The sequence below is a fragment of the Phasianus colchicus genome, chromosome 19 (genome assembly GCF_987193195.1).
Source record: "Phasianus colchicus chromosome 19, bPhaCol1.hap1.1, whole genome shotgun sequence".
Taxonomy (NCBI): Eukaryota; Metazoa; Chordata; class Aves; order Galliformes; family Phasianidae; genus Phasianus; species Phasianus colchicus.
In genome coordinates this window covers 11,305,300-11,322,751 of record NC_143454.1, presented here as the reverse complement: position 1 = coordinate 11,322,751, position 17,452 = coordinate 11,305,300, and the positions used below count along the sequence as shown (strand labels likewise).

General features: G+C 37.3%; 1 protein-coding gene across 9 annotated transcripts in view; it reads left to right on the top strand.

Annotated features, from left to right (window-relative positions):
• The window catches only part of DENND1A (DENN domain containing 1A), a 174,621-nt gene that overhangs the window by 90,150 nt on the left and 67,019 nt on the right, over nt 1-17,452 (top strand). For all 9 annotated transcript variants that reach the window (XM_090121572.1, XM_090121574.1, XM_031601948.2 and 6 more), the window contains exons 11-12: nt 4,446-4,491; nt 12,262-12,363. In XM_090121572.1, the coding sequence (XP_089977698.1) occupies nt 4,446-4,491; nt 12,262-12,363 (148 nt within the window). The remainder of the gene's footprint in view (nt 1-4,445; nt 4,492-12,261; nt 12,364-17,452) is intronic.

Sequence of the window (17,452 nt, the reverse complement as noted above, 5' to 3'; positions counted from 1 at the left end):
ACTTTATCACTGGTTATTATGTGTGCTTCGACCAAAAGCAGCAGAAAATTTTCTAAGGTGATTTAAAGCACCTTTTATATTAGATAGATCTGTTAGCAGCCAACATAGTTCATTCAGAGAGCCCTTTGCAGAGCACCCTGACGCAGGGGCTGCACAAATGTTGCTACTGGTGCAGTTTTCCCTTTCCCCTGGAGTTTTTGTTAGTTTATATGTTTTTTTAAGCTTCCTTTCTCTCGTTTTCTAAATCTCATTGCTCAGTGTGCACCTTTACAAAGGTGGAGGAGGTAACCAAGGGGCACATCCTCCTGCTGCTTGGGAAACAAAGGTTCTTTCCTCGTGAGCCTCTGAGTAGCTTTTGGTGCAACCTGCTTCATCTGTGTACTCACTGGAAGCTGTTGCAGTTGTTCTTCTGCTTTCTTACTGTGCCGCCTCTACATCACTTCAAGTTATGCAGTCAGGTTTGTAATTTGCATCAGTTACCCTGATAAATTTGGGATTGAATTCTTTTACATCTCAGTTAAGTAAATTGAAATCAGGAGACTGCTTAATGCATAAAATGCAGGTGGTGTATGAGCAACACATTAAGTCAGAGTTTGTGTCAGGACTTGAACGTAGTAAATGTGATCTACTCAATTTTCCTGGAACTATGGAGCAAATTGGTGCAAATCCCTGTGTAGCTATAAATTATGAACTTTCTTTGAGATCTGTAGATTTTACATTATGTCTTCTGGTGAATTGCAGGTTTGTTTGTTTCTTTCTTTTAAGATGAACTTTTTTGTTGGTTTTATTTGTTGCTGTTGTTGTTTTTCACTTAAGAGAAAGTGTCCCTCTATTTCACCTGATTCTCTTCCAATTAGTTGTTCCCCACCTCTTGGGAGCATAATTAAGAGGTCTCTAGTTAGCCTAAGGAAACGAATTAGAGAAATTGTAAAATGCAACTGTAATAAATGGGCAATATCTTGCCATTAAGTCCATAGTATCCATATTCATGCTTATGCATTGCTTCTTTAATGATTTGGTATTTACCTATATAACTCACTTGATTGTAAATAACCCTGCATTGGGAACTGCTGTGGCAGGAGAGGAGTAATAGCCTCAGTCTTTGTTCCAAAAGGCTTAGGCAGGCTTTTTGTTTAAGCAGTGAATGTGCACAGCAGAAATTGATACTTCTTATTTTGCACTTAATGGCTATTGCCTGCCATCAAACAACTTTGAGTAATTGCGAGTTGTGGCTGTAGGCAGCGCCAGGACTTGTCGAGCAGTGTGTAAAACTGGTCCGTAGGTCAGTCTTTAATCTGTCATGGGTCTCAGAAGGATTAGATTGCACAAAGTGTTTCTCCTGTTTATACAAGCAATGGATGTTACTGAAGCTGACTGGGAAGTTTTGGAAATGCACATGGAACCTGGTAAAAATGGCTTGAGACCTGAATGGCAGTGGGGAAGGACTGCTGTAGTGTGGTCTGGATGGTGAGAAGTGCACAGTCTTCTCTAGTGCAGCATGGTAGCTGAGTAAGTAATGGCATACGATGAAGCCTGATGTGAATCTTCAACATTCATGTCAGGTGTATTTCTTTCTCAGTCATGATGAGTGATGACAGAAGAATGTAATCTCTTTGAAATAATTATATGCTCTTTACCAGAATTACATTTTATTGTGGTTATTTATGTTTGCTTAGTTAATCTTTTGCAAGTATAAGGAGCTATCAGAGTGAATTATCCTTAAAATGTTTTTGCTGTTATATAACATGGAACAATACTTTTTTTTTTTCCCTCAAAGGTAAAGTTACTCAATATCATCTTCTGAGCTCTGCCTCATTCCCTAGCTGAAATCTCTGCAACTATTCACAAAGATAACACAAACGTTGCAAAATTAGTGCATTTTTAAACAAATTTCTGCTTTGAAGTTTCCTTTTTCTTATTGATTCAGAACCTTTCTTATGAATGAGTGAGCTAAATCCACTCTTCATAGTGTTACAGTATCAACTTGTCCTGCTGCTTTCTCCAGCCAGTCCAAGTGCAGCACATGAGACACCTGACTGCGTCCTTTAAAGCACAGCAATGCAAGATCACAGGAAAAAAACAGCTTTCAAAACCTGTCAAAAGTTAGAGTATTGTGGCCTTCATACCATCCCTGTAATAGCTTTACATGCTGTACTGCCTTTACTTTGATGACTTTCACTAGAAAATTGAAAAGGCAATTCATTGCATCCAAAGGTGACCGTTGTGTGTTAAGGCATATCCTTCTGTCAGTTCCTAAAATTTTACTGGGAGTGCAAGGTTTTAAGGGTTTCGGCATTTTTATTCTTTTGTTGGTGAACTGGGCCATTGAAGGATGGACATGATACAGTTAATCAACTTTTACAGATTCAGATTTTCTTATGCTTGGTGACAGGCTCTGCTTTTGGATGCATTAATAAAGTGGCTGGTTTTCTGGAATACTGAACTCTTCCTGCTTCCTTTCATTACGTTAGCCAAGGTTCTACTAGATGAGACGTTTGCAGTCTTACGACTTCCTGCCGAGGTTCAGACTTTGTATTTTTGAGATTGAAGCTGTCGTGTTTCTGAAACTACTTAATTAGAAACACATTCATTTCACTGCGTACTGGAGGAGCATTGAACAGCATAGCAAGGCACACGGGGAAGTTGAGCATTTGTGCAGCTGGCAGCTAAACCAATGGTTTATACTTTGAATGTGAAATTACTGGGTATTTTCTTGCTCCTGGAATGTGGCCATTGGAAATGAAGAGATGTGGGTGAAAGAGAGAGTGTTTGTCACAAATAAAACATGCAAAATGACAAATAAATACTCCTCAGATGAGCAGCAATCCATATGCACTAAGTGTGTATCATGTTGAATGGTAAAAAATTGTAACACATATCCAAGAACTTGGATGTATGTTTTGGTTCTCATCTGTGGAATCCCCAAGGAAGCAGAGGCTTTGGGACTTGTACCAAGTTAGTTCCTGAGTTAACAGTGCTTGTGGGCTGTGACAGGGTGCTGTGTTGGGTGAAACTTGGGTAAGAGTGTTCGTGCCAGGCCGTGCAGTTCAGTGAGCCTCTTCAGAACTTGTTGGATTCTTTGAAGTTATTTATGCTATATATGTTTGCCTTCAAACAAGAATAAAAGAACAAACCAGTGTTTCCATGCAGAGCATGTAGTATAGAGGCTGTTTACATCTCTTGGTGCAGAATCCAACAAAGTAGCAGTTTTCAAGGTACAGTGGTAAACATGATAATTATTAATATGCATACCAGAAATTTTGTCACTTTAAAAAAAATGAGGAGCAGAGTGATTTTTGCTGGTGTGCAGCAGTAGTTCTTTCAGCACTACTTTCTTCCCTTGCAGAGCAGTAGGCACCCGTCTATAAAAGCAGTATGGAAGATATTTTAAAACAAGGCAGAACAGTGACATTTCTCTTCTTTCTCATCTGAAATTGAAAACGAGCTCTTTAAGCTTCTGTATCCAAAATCAAATGAGGCTCTATTTTAAAAGTTGTGTCTGTCTGTGCTTTCAGTTTAACAGGCAGTGTATGCCATATTTGCAACTAGCAGTTTTGGCATCCTCTTTGATATGTTCTAATAAGCAATGCAAATATGAGCTTTTCCTGATTAACTGAGTGGGAGTCCTGTAGTAAAGCTTAATATTAGAAATACTGTATATACAAAGATCCAGCTTTCATTCAGTATTCTTCCTTGTCACATAGTAGCCCATATTGCTGTTTGCTAACATGGTTGAACAGAAGACTGAAAAGATCAGTCTTTCTTAACTTTCTGTTTGATAACAGAAGTGTCACACCTTTGTTTCAAGCTATAAATCTGGCCAAAGAACCTCTCGATATGGTTTGTTATTGTATCCTGAAATAATGATTCCAGCATAGGCCATGGTAATTATGGAGTGGATCAGAATCTTCTGAAGTAATCTTTACATCCTTGTTTTATAAATGTAAATATTTCAAGATTTATACTTAGTTGAATTATTTAAAATGTGTCTGAACCCATAATCAAAGGGTTTAAAATTTACACGACTGTGTGATATGCATTCACTGAGCTAACTATTTAATTCTACAACTAAATCAGTCTGCTGAAAGAATATAGAATTATTCGAAAATTGTACTTTAAGAGATCACTGATTTCGTGTGTGAGTGTGTGTGTTTAATAGCTGCCCTTATGTACTTGTCTTAACGAAGACACTTAGCAATTCTGATGTCAAAAGAAATTACATCTTATGATAATAAGGGAATATTGCATAGTAAAAGAAATCTTTCAAATATGGAATAAAATTTTGTTAACGTGTGGTTTATATATATATGTATATATATATGTATATATATATCCCAAAGTCTAATCCAGAATCCCTGGTCTTTTCCTGTAGCTAATTTTATAAGTCATGTGTGTTAATCCAGTGCTATGAGAATGTAAAGCAAGTTTTTTCCTCCTCTTTGCAGTGCCCCAATGCCCTACCTCATTGGAATACATTTAAGTTTGATGGAGGTAAGTCTTTCTAACCATTTCTGAAAATACATGTAGTTTTGTGACTTAGACCCACATTCTCTAAGTAATTTTATATACAGTCATCATGAATTAGAAATGAAATAATCCCATTAATTTATTTAAGAGTGTGCAGAGAATTGCAGTTAGATGTAGGTAATCATGCTAAATCATAAGGAAGTCTTCTTCGTACCTCATACCCTCTGGGTGTCCTTCGTTTGCAGTTAGCACTCAGTGATGAGCACATGGTGTGTTCCCCTCTCCATTCTGTTGTTTCATTTAGTCAGCTTCCTGCCTTTAGTTTTACTCTGTATTCACAAAGGCAGAGTTAATATTAAACCAAAATGTTGACATTATAGTTCTCTTTTAGGCATTTATAGCCACATTGTTGGCTTTTTGTTTTGTTTTGTTTTTGTTTTTGTTTCTTGTTTTTAATGTTGAAAAGACCTGAAAAGAAGGAACTTGCTTAACGTTAACACAAAACTGGCAGAAAAGCAGCCCTCACAGAAAGCGTCACATATAAACGATCCCTAATAATTTGTCTGACTTTAAACCAAACGAACAACAACAACTAAAACGACCCACACCCTCTTAAAAGTGGAAATAACACATTTCCTTTTGCTTCCCATACTGGAGAAACACTTGATGGCTTTCCTTAAGAGTATCTGGAGCACATAAGCTATTAATTTAGATGCCTATGAAAATGCTTGCTCTTATTAATTGTGCCCCTTTACACAGGAAGCCTGAGTGCTGTGTATGTGCTTGATGAGGCATTCCTTCTCAGAAAGCACTGCCTCCCCGCAGGAACTTAAATCAGTACCCAGTGCTGAAGTGGAAGGCTTTGCGTCTGCCCTTGGAAGTTAGTTGGCTTGTGCCCCTGTTTGAGATACACGTGTCTAGAAATTTAAGCTTATTTGTTTAGGTTATGTAACAACTAATGATTCTGATTTTTTCATCGTTTAAATTAATGCATATTATTAGAATATTTGTTTTTATATTGTCCATAAAATTTGTTACTTCTCTGGAAGTACGTACTGATCAAACATTTTCTTTCATGGGGGCATATCTGTGAAACAATGATCCTCTTTGTCTTCATTGTAAAACTTCAGTATTATACAGTGTAGCTTTCCTTTTTTTCCCAGTATTAACGTGAAGTAAATTCTTAGAAGTCACCTTTTCATAAGCTAGATGGAACATTCAGGACTTCCCCCTGCTCCTGTTTGTACACAGATAATTTTTGATGCTCTTTATATTTCTAAATAAAGTACAGAATTTTAGTACAATATGTTGGTGAACAAGCTATTGATCCAAAAGTCAACATGTACATTTGTTTGCGCTTAGTATGTTTTTGTTAAAGGGATTTCTGATAATTGCATTTGAATACTGTGTGAGCAGGACCAGTGTAATGTCTAGGGAGTAGCCTAGCATATAGTTTTCATATGGAGCAAGAGTTTTTCTGCCCGATGTCTGTGTCAGGTAATCATCGCCTTGCTTATTGGGATCCCTCTAGTAAGAGCCCTGTTAGAGGGTGGGGTAACATCTTCATGTGGGCACTTGTCAGCTTTCACGTATCATCATCTTTCACAAAGAACTACGTGGTCAGCCTGGCGATGGGTGTAGAAAGAAAAAACTGATAACTACTTGTTAGAGTTGCTTTGTCTCGCTCCTGCCTTGCAGCTTAAGATATTAGCTCTTCCTTCGTCTCAGTTTTTCACATCACAGGGCTCTGTAGGCCTTCCAAACTCCATCTGTAAAAACTCAAAAAAAACGAGCTGCTCTTGGAGCAGCCAATTTTCCTCCATTTCTATAGCTTGCGAAAAATCTGTTTAGCACTAAATCCAGTATGGCTTCTGAATAGCTGGAGATTCTGGAACACACACACATTGGCAAAGTGCAGTTTTTCAAAGTGCCTTATGAAGTAAATTAAATAAATAAAACTGTCTTCTCTCCTGCTCTCACAGATAAATTGAATACTTCCCCACACAGCTAGATGTGTTTTTACCATTGAAAAATAAAATAAAATCACACAGTGAGCTATTGTATATGTTGTTTGTACTGTATAATTTGTCTGTGCCTTGGGAGAAGGAACGGTGACATCTGTCATACAAACTAGACAATAACAACTTTACCTCTTAGCCTGGTTTGGGTGTTGAAAGCTTATTTTCTTTCTCCTTTTCCTCATATGTAGACTTATTTGTTAGAATAACTGTTCAGTAGCAACAGCAATTTATTCTCGTGTTCCAACAGTTGAGTATTTTAAAAAATATTTTGTATTAATTTCTCCATCTCAAAAATATTTTTATAAACGGCAAAGAAAATATTGTCACTATGGAGAATCCATTTTTCATTAAATGCTGAAGTTTCAGCACTTAGTCCTTTTAAAAGTGTTAATTCATATGCTCTAGATTCAGAATAAGGGATTAATTCCTCATTTCCCATTTCGTTTAGTACAGGTGGACTCTTCATCTTCTGTTGAGCCCCATGGGGGTAGGGCGTATGCAGGCTCACAGTTCTGCTCCAGCAGCTCTGCAGAATTTGTCATTGTTGCATAGATGTTAGTGGAGCCTAAACTTAAGCACAGAAAACCGTGGTGTAAAGGGAAGAGAGACTTTGGAGTGTAGGAATAAGAATAACTTTCCAGCTTTGGTGTTGCTTCTTTTGCTCTCCTGATCTCACAACGGGACCTCTGGCAGAAATACCATAGCAGTTATAATGCTTTAAACAAAGTGCACCCTCTGTCTCACCTCAAAAGTTTTATTTCAAACCATTGTGCATCTTAAAGTTAGTTTGCAGTCTCCTATTATATGGGGTCTCTAGAAGGAACAGCTCTTTTAATGGAAAATGACAAATTTTTTCTTACGATTAAAATATCAAACATATCCACTGACTGTTAAATCTAATTTGCTGTGACTGAAATGTTCTCCAGTGAGATAAGATAATCTCCTGTTATAGGTCAGAGGGCTCTGGCTGATATATGACTGAAAATCTTGGTAGAAAATGTAGAGCTGTGTTTTGTGCTCTTATTTTTCAGCTTTTCTATCATCACCTAGTTAGTCATTCTTTATAAGATTTCCATTTAGCAATCCACAGAGTAACTTCAAAGAAGGCTAAAAGTTTATAAGCTGTTGGATAAGCAAGGCTGGAGTTATCACATGAATAATGGAACATGCTTACAGAACTAATTGAATTCATATTAGACGAAGATAAGTACTTAGCACTGATAAATAACAAGATAGGGAGCTGAAACTCCATCAAACGAACACATCCCTTTCATAATCTTACTTTATGTTGTGCCTGCATGCTGCATGCTATTTTATTGTTAATACTACAGCGAATCGACCTTTGTGTTACACGCAGCATCAAACCGTGCTGGCAGCCTTTTACCTCGTGTTGTAGCAAGTGGTTTTTCCAGCAGCTGTCTGTAGCAAAGGCCTTTGGTGTGATGGCGCTGATGGCAGAGGAGTGTCCTTGACCTGGTACAGTGCCTGCTGGAATTTGGGCACATGTGGATCTCATTAAGCACAAGGAACAGCTCTTCTAGCTGTTTGGTTCTGAGCTGCTGGCAGCAGAATCTGCTGTGCCAGGCTTCCAGCCATGGCGTTAGAGCAGTCCTGGCCTGACCTCCCTTTGGTCAGGGCACAAGCAGAATGTTTGGAAGTGATGTTAAAAATTAGAGAAGTATTTATTAGTTTACTTATCCATTTAGTTGTAAGGTTCCAGTCACTCGACAGCTTTTTCTGAGACTTTGGAATCTTAATTCTTTTAAAATTCTCCAAAGTGAATTTGTGAGTGAAATTTGGTCAAAATGGGTTTCTAGCATCCTTTCTTGGCACCAAAGAGAGATGTGCATTTTTAAAACATACCAAATTGCTTATTAAACTGTCTTTTATCCAACTGTTGGAAGAAATGAAAATGATGTTATGTTTATACAAGAGATTCTGGAGCGGATGGGCTCCCGGCGGGTACGTGTTACTGTGACTTGTGCAGTACCAGGGAGGCACAGTGCTGGCTGCAGGTTTTGCTGCCGCTGCCCCGCGGCGTTAGAGCAGCACCGGTGATGTCTGTCACTCAGTTGGCAGCAGCTGCCTGCGATAAGGATCTGGAGAATCACCTGTGCAGGATCAGGGTTCAGCACATCAAGGTCGGGGCAGTGGCGGAAGAGTGGAAGATGCACGGGGGGCTCGGGCCACCTGCTGTGCCCAGATCAAAGGGGCGCGGGGTCAGGGGGCACAGCCAGCCCGGCCGGGCCTGTCTGCAGAATCGCTGCTTCAGGTTGTAAATCTGAGGGTGATTTCATTAAGTCCTTCTGGCTGCTGTTGGGGCATGAAATAATAAAATTTTATATCCGCTGCCTTTCCTGCTTCTGGCAGCCAGATTGACACATTGTTGTCTGCAGTGTTGTGGTGTTCTTAAGAAAATAAATGGAAACTATTAACTAATTAGAGGCGAGTCATTAAGCAAATGGATTTTAACTAGTGAATCATGCTTTCATAATAGCTTCACATATTATGTACAAAATAGCTATTAAAATATGAGGGTTATTTTAAGATTCAAAATAATTACTGAAAAGTGAATTGTCTGTGCCATTGCAATGTTTTCAATATATTGATCTGTTTGAGTCTGGCCATCAAACCTCATGGTCAGTTTGGTTCATGTCGTGGCGCTGTGATTTTTTTAGAGGAGCTATCCAATGCCATTGTTCAGCTAAGTGTGACTCGGTGGTTTTTATGAGAGAAGCAGCAAAAGCTGCCAGCAGTAAACAGTGAAAATAAAGTAACGTTTAGTACAAATGGTATTAGTATTATTGATGTATATTTCTTCTAGCATATGACCCAAGTACAACAGAGGTGCACCTCTTAACATTGCTATATAGTTTCTCAGTGTTTTTGCTAACTTTCACATAAAACATTTAAATTACTCCAAGTGTGGCTGCTTGTGAGCAGGACAGGTTGTACTAACTGCTGCTTATTTACTGACCTAGTGTTTAAGGCCCCCTGGAGTTTGTTTGAAAAGTTAAGAGATTTTCACAGTAAAGGTGCCATTTCTGAAATTTAAAGTGCTCTTTTCACCAGGAGATAAGTTCTCTCTGATTAAGTCAGTAATTCTTACTAAGCCATGTTTATAGAGGCCATAAACAATGGGTTCAGTGTGCTTGTTAAACCAGCTTTCCTTACCTCTCTACTCTTTTAAACAGAGACATATAAAATAAAAGGCAGGTGTAGATGTTAGTCCGATTTGGTTGGGTTTAGATGATTAATTATGGCTACAAGGAGTCCAGGAAGGATGGTTAAAAAAGGCTTGCAGTTGTAATCTGTGATGTTCAGTTTCAATGAATCGCTTCTTTTGACCCAGCAAATCTCTAGTGTGCAGAAAGTTTAGTTAAGCAAACTGTAATATTCATATTTCCTCTTGTTTTACTCTCCACGTTTTCTGCAAAATCTGAGTGTACCAATTGTAAGTCCACTCTATTTAGCAGGTATCATCTCGTTTGTAAATTTCATTTTCATATTCAGGAAGTTGTGAAATGTGGATGTAAACAGCTGTATGGCTGTATGCAGCTTAGTGGCTGCTTTTCTGTAATTTGGGAAAACTGGGACAACTTGCAAGGCATACCTGTGAAATAATCTACATGTTGTTGCAATGTGTAGTATGCAATGGGATTTAATATGAAAACAGCAATTGGATGCTTGGAGTTTTTACTGAAATTCCAGCAGAGTAAATGCTTTAATTTCCAGGTTCAGCTCAGCTGATACGTACTGCATTTAGCAAAAGAACCATTTGATTATTTTCAAAAGCCCTTAAATCTATGTGATAATATCTTTATTAAAAAGCATAGTGATATGAATGATAGCTAAAACAGACTGTGGTGAATCAGTCAGTCTGCATTTCTCTGGGATAAGGCACAACTGGACCATTGAAAAACTGTATTTTTTTTCAATGCAGTGCCAGAGAGATGCTATAAATCAAGTTATTCTCTGGTGTTTTATTAAATTTGAGCATTTGTCTGTAGGGAAATCCACCGTCTTAATACGACTGTTGAGGTGTTTAAAGTAAGGTTGTGCTCTTTACTCTGTAAAGGTATAGCACAGCATTTAAATGTTAGCCTGCCTTTCTGATACAGTCATTTCTGAGCCGTGTGTGGAGGTGATTACAGTGATCAGCATTTATAGTCCATGCATTGGGAACTGAATCCCATTGTACTATATGCCTTGGCAGATATGTGCTTGTGAAAAGCCTATACAGCTGCAGAAAATCCCAACGTTTTGCTGAAGGGAAAGTTCGAAATCATCACTGGAGTTACAAAAACACCCATCGACAAGTTGGAGCACATTTGTTGCTTCCTTGGCAGGAATCAAGAGAAGGTTTTAATTTCTTCTGTCTTGTCCTACTAGCACTTGATTTTGACAAGCTTCTGGCTTTAGTTAAGTACGTTGCAAGACCTTTTTGTATGGGCTTTTTAGACTCCTCTGAGTATATGTGAGATTTTTAATTTTCTGAAACAGGAAGGAGCAAATCAGTTTGTCTGGTGCTTCCGGACTCCTAGAAGCAGCGAGGCTCCTGGATTGCTTTAGAGTTTATCAGATGCAGCCAAGGGAGTGACCTTTGGTTCCTGAAATGGAGAGGAAAGTACCTTGGTTTATCATGTGGTACTTGTGCTTTTTGTATGGAAAGCATTAAATGTAGGGTTTTTTTCCATTTAAGTTAAAGAAAATCCTCATAGAAGACCTAAACTTAAATGTCTTCAAAATGTTTTTAATAGTTATTGGCTTTTTTGTTTGTTCTCCCCCCACCACTGCTATAACCACACAGCAGCTTTATTTATAGACAGAGAACTGAGCCTTGAAAACTGAAGGTAATTATTTAGATGCCTAAGGCTCAACGTTGCCATTATTTTAGAGCTCTAGTTCCTTTCTTTTAAGGAAAACAATTCCCTCCACCCCACAAAATCTTAATTTAAAAATGTGAATGTTTATGTTCATTTTCTTCCTTGCTAACACACATGTAGTACTGCATATAATAAGTATTTGTGTTCTTGAATGTTTGTTTACAGTGAAGTGGGAAATTTCCTTAATCACCAGATTTTGCAGTTACACTTCTTCTGATTTTGAATTTACAAAACTGAATTTGCAAAGGGCATAACTGTGTACAGTTAGTGAAAACAAAAAGCCAACAACAACAACAACAAAAAACAACAAGAAAAGAACACTATGATTCAATTGACTTGATAGTGGAAATAGTGTTAAAATAAATGCTTAAGTATTGTTCTTGTTTCTCTGCATTAGAGATGCAAGATTCAGCACAAGATTAGGAAGCCAAGCAGCATCCTTTACTTTGTACATCTCTTACCTACTGGAAAAAACAGTAATTGTTATTTAAATTAGCTTACAAATACAAAAAAATAAGCTTCAGATCTTTACTTAGCTGGAAGCTGGTCAAAATACAGTGTATCAGAGTTAAGATGAACATTAGCAGAGCTACTTGAAGCAACTCCTTGCTTGAATAATCTTAACCAGTGACCTTGTGGTTTCAAACATTTCAGAATGAGCAATCTCAGGAACTTCCTTCCACAAATAGAATGTTAATTCTTTAACACTGTAAGATGAAAAAATGACACAAGTGGTGACAGAAAGACAGGAATGTTGGTGTTTTCTTTAAATGTTCGAGTATTGTAACACCATGATGTTATGCTGTCAGTTGTGTACTTTATGCGTAGGAATTAGCTCCTTGTGTTTATACCTTCCTTTTCCTTCTCTTGAATTTGCTTATCTTTAGAAAGTGAGAAACATGGCCCTGGAAGATGTAGTGATTCTTAACGTAGACACCAACACACTGGAAACCCCTTTTGATGACCTTCAGAGCCTACCTAATGATGTGGTATGTATTAAATTATTTTATTCAACCATTTCATTACTTAGAAACGTAAATCCATTTGACCTATTTGTACATTCAGTTGTCTCATTGTGCTGCTCTTAATATTTTGAGTAAACTGTTCTACCTCACTTGAGTTTTGATGAACATTGTGCATTTTTTATCCTGAACTTTGATACTAAGTGGATTGTTTCATATTCACTTCTATCAGTGCTCAGTGCAAATAATTAATGAACTTATTTTTGTTCTCATTCAAACTTCTGGTAATTTATTTTTTAATAATTTGATAGAAATGTAACACTAGTGCTTGATGTATCCCTTTATTGAGCAAAAATACATCCAGCTTGTTACTTGCTGCTGTAATTATCTTCAACAAAAAGTGGAAATGTGAATAAGAGCGTAAGAAGATATTTTTGAGTCAGAGGGTGACTGCTTAGGAGAAAAAGGGGAAAATCTGTGGGTTTTTGTTGTTGTTTTTTGTTTGTTTTTAACTAGTTCAAAATATTATGCTGGCAGTTAGATCTATGCCTTTTTATGTGTAGTTGAGAAATAAAATTGATATGCAGGGAGCTCAATATAAGCTGGTCTGTTTGACGAAAAATTCAAGTAATGGTGAATACCCAGTGCCTCCTACTGTGACATCCCATCATTTCTCTATGATCTGTGATCCATTCTTCGAAAACAGTGAGCTGTAGATAAAAGGTCCGTCTTGATTGTGAACACGTTGGCTTTAGTCAAGTATTTAGTCTATAAAAGTTACTTCCATGAATCTTTCTGGCTTTTTATAGTTTTTCATTTTGATTTCACTCCCAGCATCCAAGTCTGCCAGCTGGTCATCACTCATGCCATTATCCGCAACCCGGGAAATGACAGACTTGTAAATTTCATGAAATTATGTAAGAAATGTCTGTGAGTGCTGGGCCTCAAACATGTATATGATTTGTCAACAATCAAGTATTATATTAGACTTTATGAGACTTCATTAAAGGAGCTGTTGTAGGTGCACTGTAGAACATCAGAAGAGACTTCACCAATAAACACAGAACTTCAAGCTTTGGAATGTAGTAAATTTTAAGAGACTTCCTTCCTTTCGTTATTTACTTTTACTTTACTTTTTTAACAGTAAAGAGTTGTGTTTTATTAGTTCAAATTTCTTGATTCAGTTTTCCACAGGTCTATTTAAAAGCTACATTTTGTCTTGGAGGATGTTTGGAGCATAGCAGAGGAAGTGCTGCCAGCAAATTCAATTAACTGGCATGGCTCACAAATAGCATATAGGGTGTAATTTTTTTTTTTTTTTTTTTTTCACAACTGCTATATAAATACAGCTGGGATTAATATTTGTTGTAACAAAGCCTAAACTTGAATTGTGTTGCTTTGTGTAATTAATGTTTGGGATCACTGTTTATGTCTTACTTAGTTTTGTTTCATTATTTTTGTTACCTAGATAATAAAGTATTCTCCTCTAGGTCTTTTCCTTTCCCTCATACTGCTTAATATTTGGCTTTGACCACTAGAGAGCAGCTGCTCTTCTTTGCAAGAATTGAATTTCTGTCAGTTCTTTCATGCATCATGTGTTTGGAACTGTAAGTGGATCAAGTTGTTCATCTCAGCAGGGAGACTCTAAAGCCAATCCATTATACTTTTTTTTCTTTCTTTTTCTTATTTTTTTTTTTCTTCCCTGGGAGGATGGGGAGATTCTGAGTGTACGTCTCTCCATGGATCTCAGTCTAAAAAGATACATTTATGATCTGAGAAACTAAAAATGTCTTCAACAGTTTCATTGCTCATGAATGGTTGTTTTGTCAAAGTATTCTGCCAGTTTTCAACTCAGTGTGAACAGCAAGTAATTCATGCACTGCTGAATATACACTATATTTACTTTGCTAAATTAAATATACTTATCTTCAGTAGTGAGGACAAACATCTGTGTGATGCATTTGCCATTGAGTAATTAATCCAGTGTAAAAATTGTAAAGCTCTTTTTATTTTTTCCCCTTTTCCTTAAACAGCCTTCTAAATCAAGTAAAATGCCTTGAAGCCCTATGATTACTTTGGAGTTTGAAGTAATGGACCATACTCAAGTTTCAGGATGGTGATATTGCTACCTCTACAATTGATTCTCAGCAATCTAGGATAAACTTTCATTACTGTCTCTCCTACTGTCCAGAGGAACATGGGCTATAGTGAAATGTCTTCCCAGTTAACATTTGTGTTGCAGGAGAAGGATAGTATTGAGACAGTTCTGGTGGAACCAAATTAAGTCATTTCTTTGCCTTGGTTACCTCGGCAGTACCTGGTAGCAAGCAGAATTCAGGTTGGGACCCTGAAAATCAAGGTGTGTATTACAGAGTTACTGATTAACTGAAACGTGAAAAATTGTCCCTCCATCACCTTCTGCTTCTGATGGTTTGCTGAAAATCTGGCAGCATGAGAGCACCCTGGGAAGTAACTTTCCTTTAAAATAGTCAATATTAAAAAAAGAGATTTATTAAGGACTGTGATTACAATAAGTGCATCTGCTGCTGACAAGTCTCCTACACCACCGTCTGTGTTGCAAGGAATAGCAAAGAGAGGGGGTAGTATTTTTTTTTATGCAACCCTTATGGATTTATCATGTATTTCCAAATAAGTGTCATCTTCCAGGCTTAGTTGTAGCCAGAGCTTCATATTACAAGGAATAAAACATAAGCTGACTCTGTCAACTTGAGTTTTTATTAAATGGGGCCGTGATGCAATGCCTAATGTACGGTACACAGCAGTAAAAAGATCTTACATATCTTATGACTGTGGATTGTACATTTGTACTGTTCTATGAATATTTTAGGCTGTCAGTAATTTGGTTTTGTCCATTCATTAGCAAGTTGCTACAAGTGGGAAGCCTGTATTACAGTTTTTCCACTTAGTGGGAAATTAACTGCTTGCAGGAGAGCAAGAAGTACTAAACTACAACTCTATAGGAAAACCATTCCCTTAAAGGTGAATCCATTTTTATTTTTTAGACTGTGTTTGCAATAGAATGTTTCTTGCTTTATTCATGTTGACAACTGAAAAGCCTTGGACCTAATTAAAAGAATTTCCACTAGCACCTTTACTGAACCATTTCATTATGCTGCATTGCACAGATTGCATTTTGAAACATGGTGATAGTTTAAATCTGACCTTTAAACCTGAACTGCCAGAAGTATAAAAATCTTCTTTAAAACACTCTCAGGGTAGACTGCATGTATATGTGTCTGTTTGGCTAGAAATAATCTTCATATTGAGTGGTCACAGTCTTGTTTTTATAAAAGTACTACTATTTCTTTTAGGCAAGAGAAAATCGTAATTTCACTTGTGTACTTAGCAGAACTTTGTACTGCAAAATCTAATTGGTCCTGTGTATTAACTTTTACCAGAGTAAAAAATGAACTGTTTTTCTCTTACTTGTTAGTCTCTTTACATTTAATTTTCTTAAAATTATGACATTTCTATTGCAATAACTTGATAGGGGGAATAAATGGGTGCATATATAAGACAGACATCATACAGTTAGATTTAGTCTTAGGAGGGAACAAATTATCTGAAAGCGTAAGGAATAAGCAAAATATCTATCAGTGTTCTATAGAGAAATTGAAACTTTCAGTTTGTTGTGCAGCTGAGAATAGTCTTTTCCTTCTGCCCAGATTGCAAGTTATTTATCTTCAAACTAATGGTTAAAGAAAACCACATATAAAAGTGTTTGAAATGGATTTAGAAGTTTTAGAGGTGTTTTATTTCATTTTTAAGAACTACGTGTAAACAATTTACTTAATACAGGAAATGAAGTCCTATTTCATCTTTACAACTATCATCAGACTCCTTCAGGCACGAAAGAGTTTGGTGTGTTGTTCATATTTGAAAATCTGATTAAGCTGTTACACTTTGAGAATAACAGAAGTCCTTGAGAAACATAATCTCACTGAACAGCAGTGAGCTTGATTTTGGGACATGGCAGACTTTCCACTGAATCTCTTATCCTGTATCATGTCAGTATGTTCTTATAGGTTCATTAGTGCATGGATCATTGACATAAGCCACAGCATCCCGATTTATAAACAGTGCTGGACATGCTCTTGATTATTTCTCTTACCCTAAATAGCCGTAATGAAAGTTCTTCTATAGCTGAAGCTGCAGGAAAAAAAAAAAAAAAAAAAGTAAAAGCAAATCTTTTTCAAATTGATTTAATAAAAACAGGTGGCAATATTTAGTTTTATATATTTATGTATTTAAAACCTAACAACAAGATGAGGAATTATTCCCTTCCCTTTGGAAGGAACAAGTGAGTGATGTGCTTTCCAGAGAGCTAAAACTCTGAGCAGTTGATTCCTAAAACCAAATGACTGAAGGCAAGCTTGTAGCAAAACTCCAAGGCAGAAAAAACTCTTGTGATAAAATTTTGGAGATACAGATGAGGCCAGAATAAGCTTTTTGTTCTGAGGCGGAGGATGAGGTTCTGGAAGGGTCTTGGAAGTTAATTTGAACATTTGCACCATTGGTGTATGCTTTATGAGGTATTGTTCATACTGTCAGGAAACACAGTTGGTTGTGTTCACTGCGGCGGAATCTCCCAGTTCTGTAAACTGTACTCCTGCAATATCTGTTCTGTAGTGTGAAGCTGCTTTTTCAGAATAGCATTTGAGTTACAGAAAGTCTCACTTTTTATTGGTTCCTTTAAAGTCGTAGTACACATTTTCAGGAGTCGTGATCTCGTGCAATCAGGGCGGTGGGGCTCTGTGGCCCTTGGGATGCCGGCTCCTTCCTGCCTTCCGCGTAAGGAGTCCCACCGCGCTCAGCTCCTTGAAAAGCACTGGTGGAATTTGTTTCCAGAATGAACACCCGGATTGTTGTTTTGTATTGCTGGGTGTTCTGTGAGATCTGTCTCAAAAAATTACCTTGTCCTAGTTCTGTCTTCAATACCAAAAAATTGCTGCTGACATAACTATTTGTTAATGATTTAACAAACCCGATAACGGTTGCGGCACGGGCTCAGCAAGCTTGATGTTCGTCTCTGAAAGGTTTTTTATCTCCTTTCATGGCCTGTGTTTGGGAGAGAAAACCCTGTCACTACCAATAA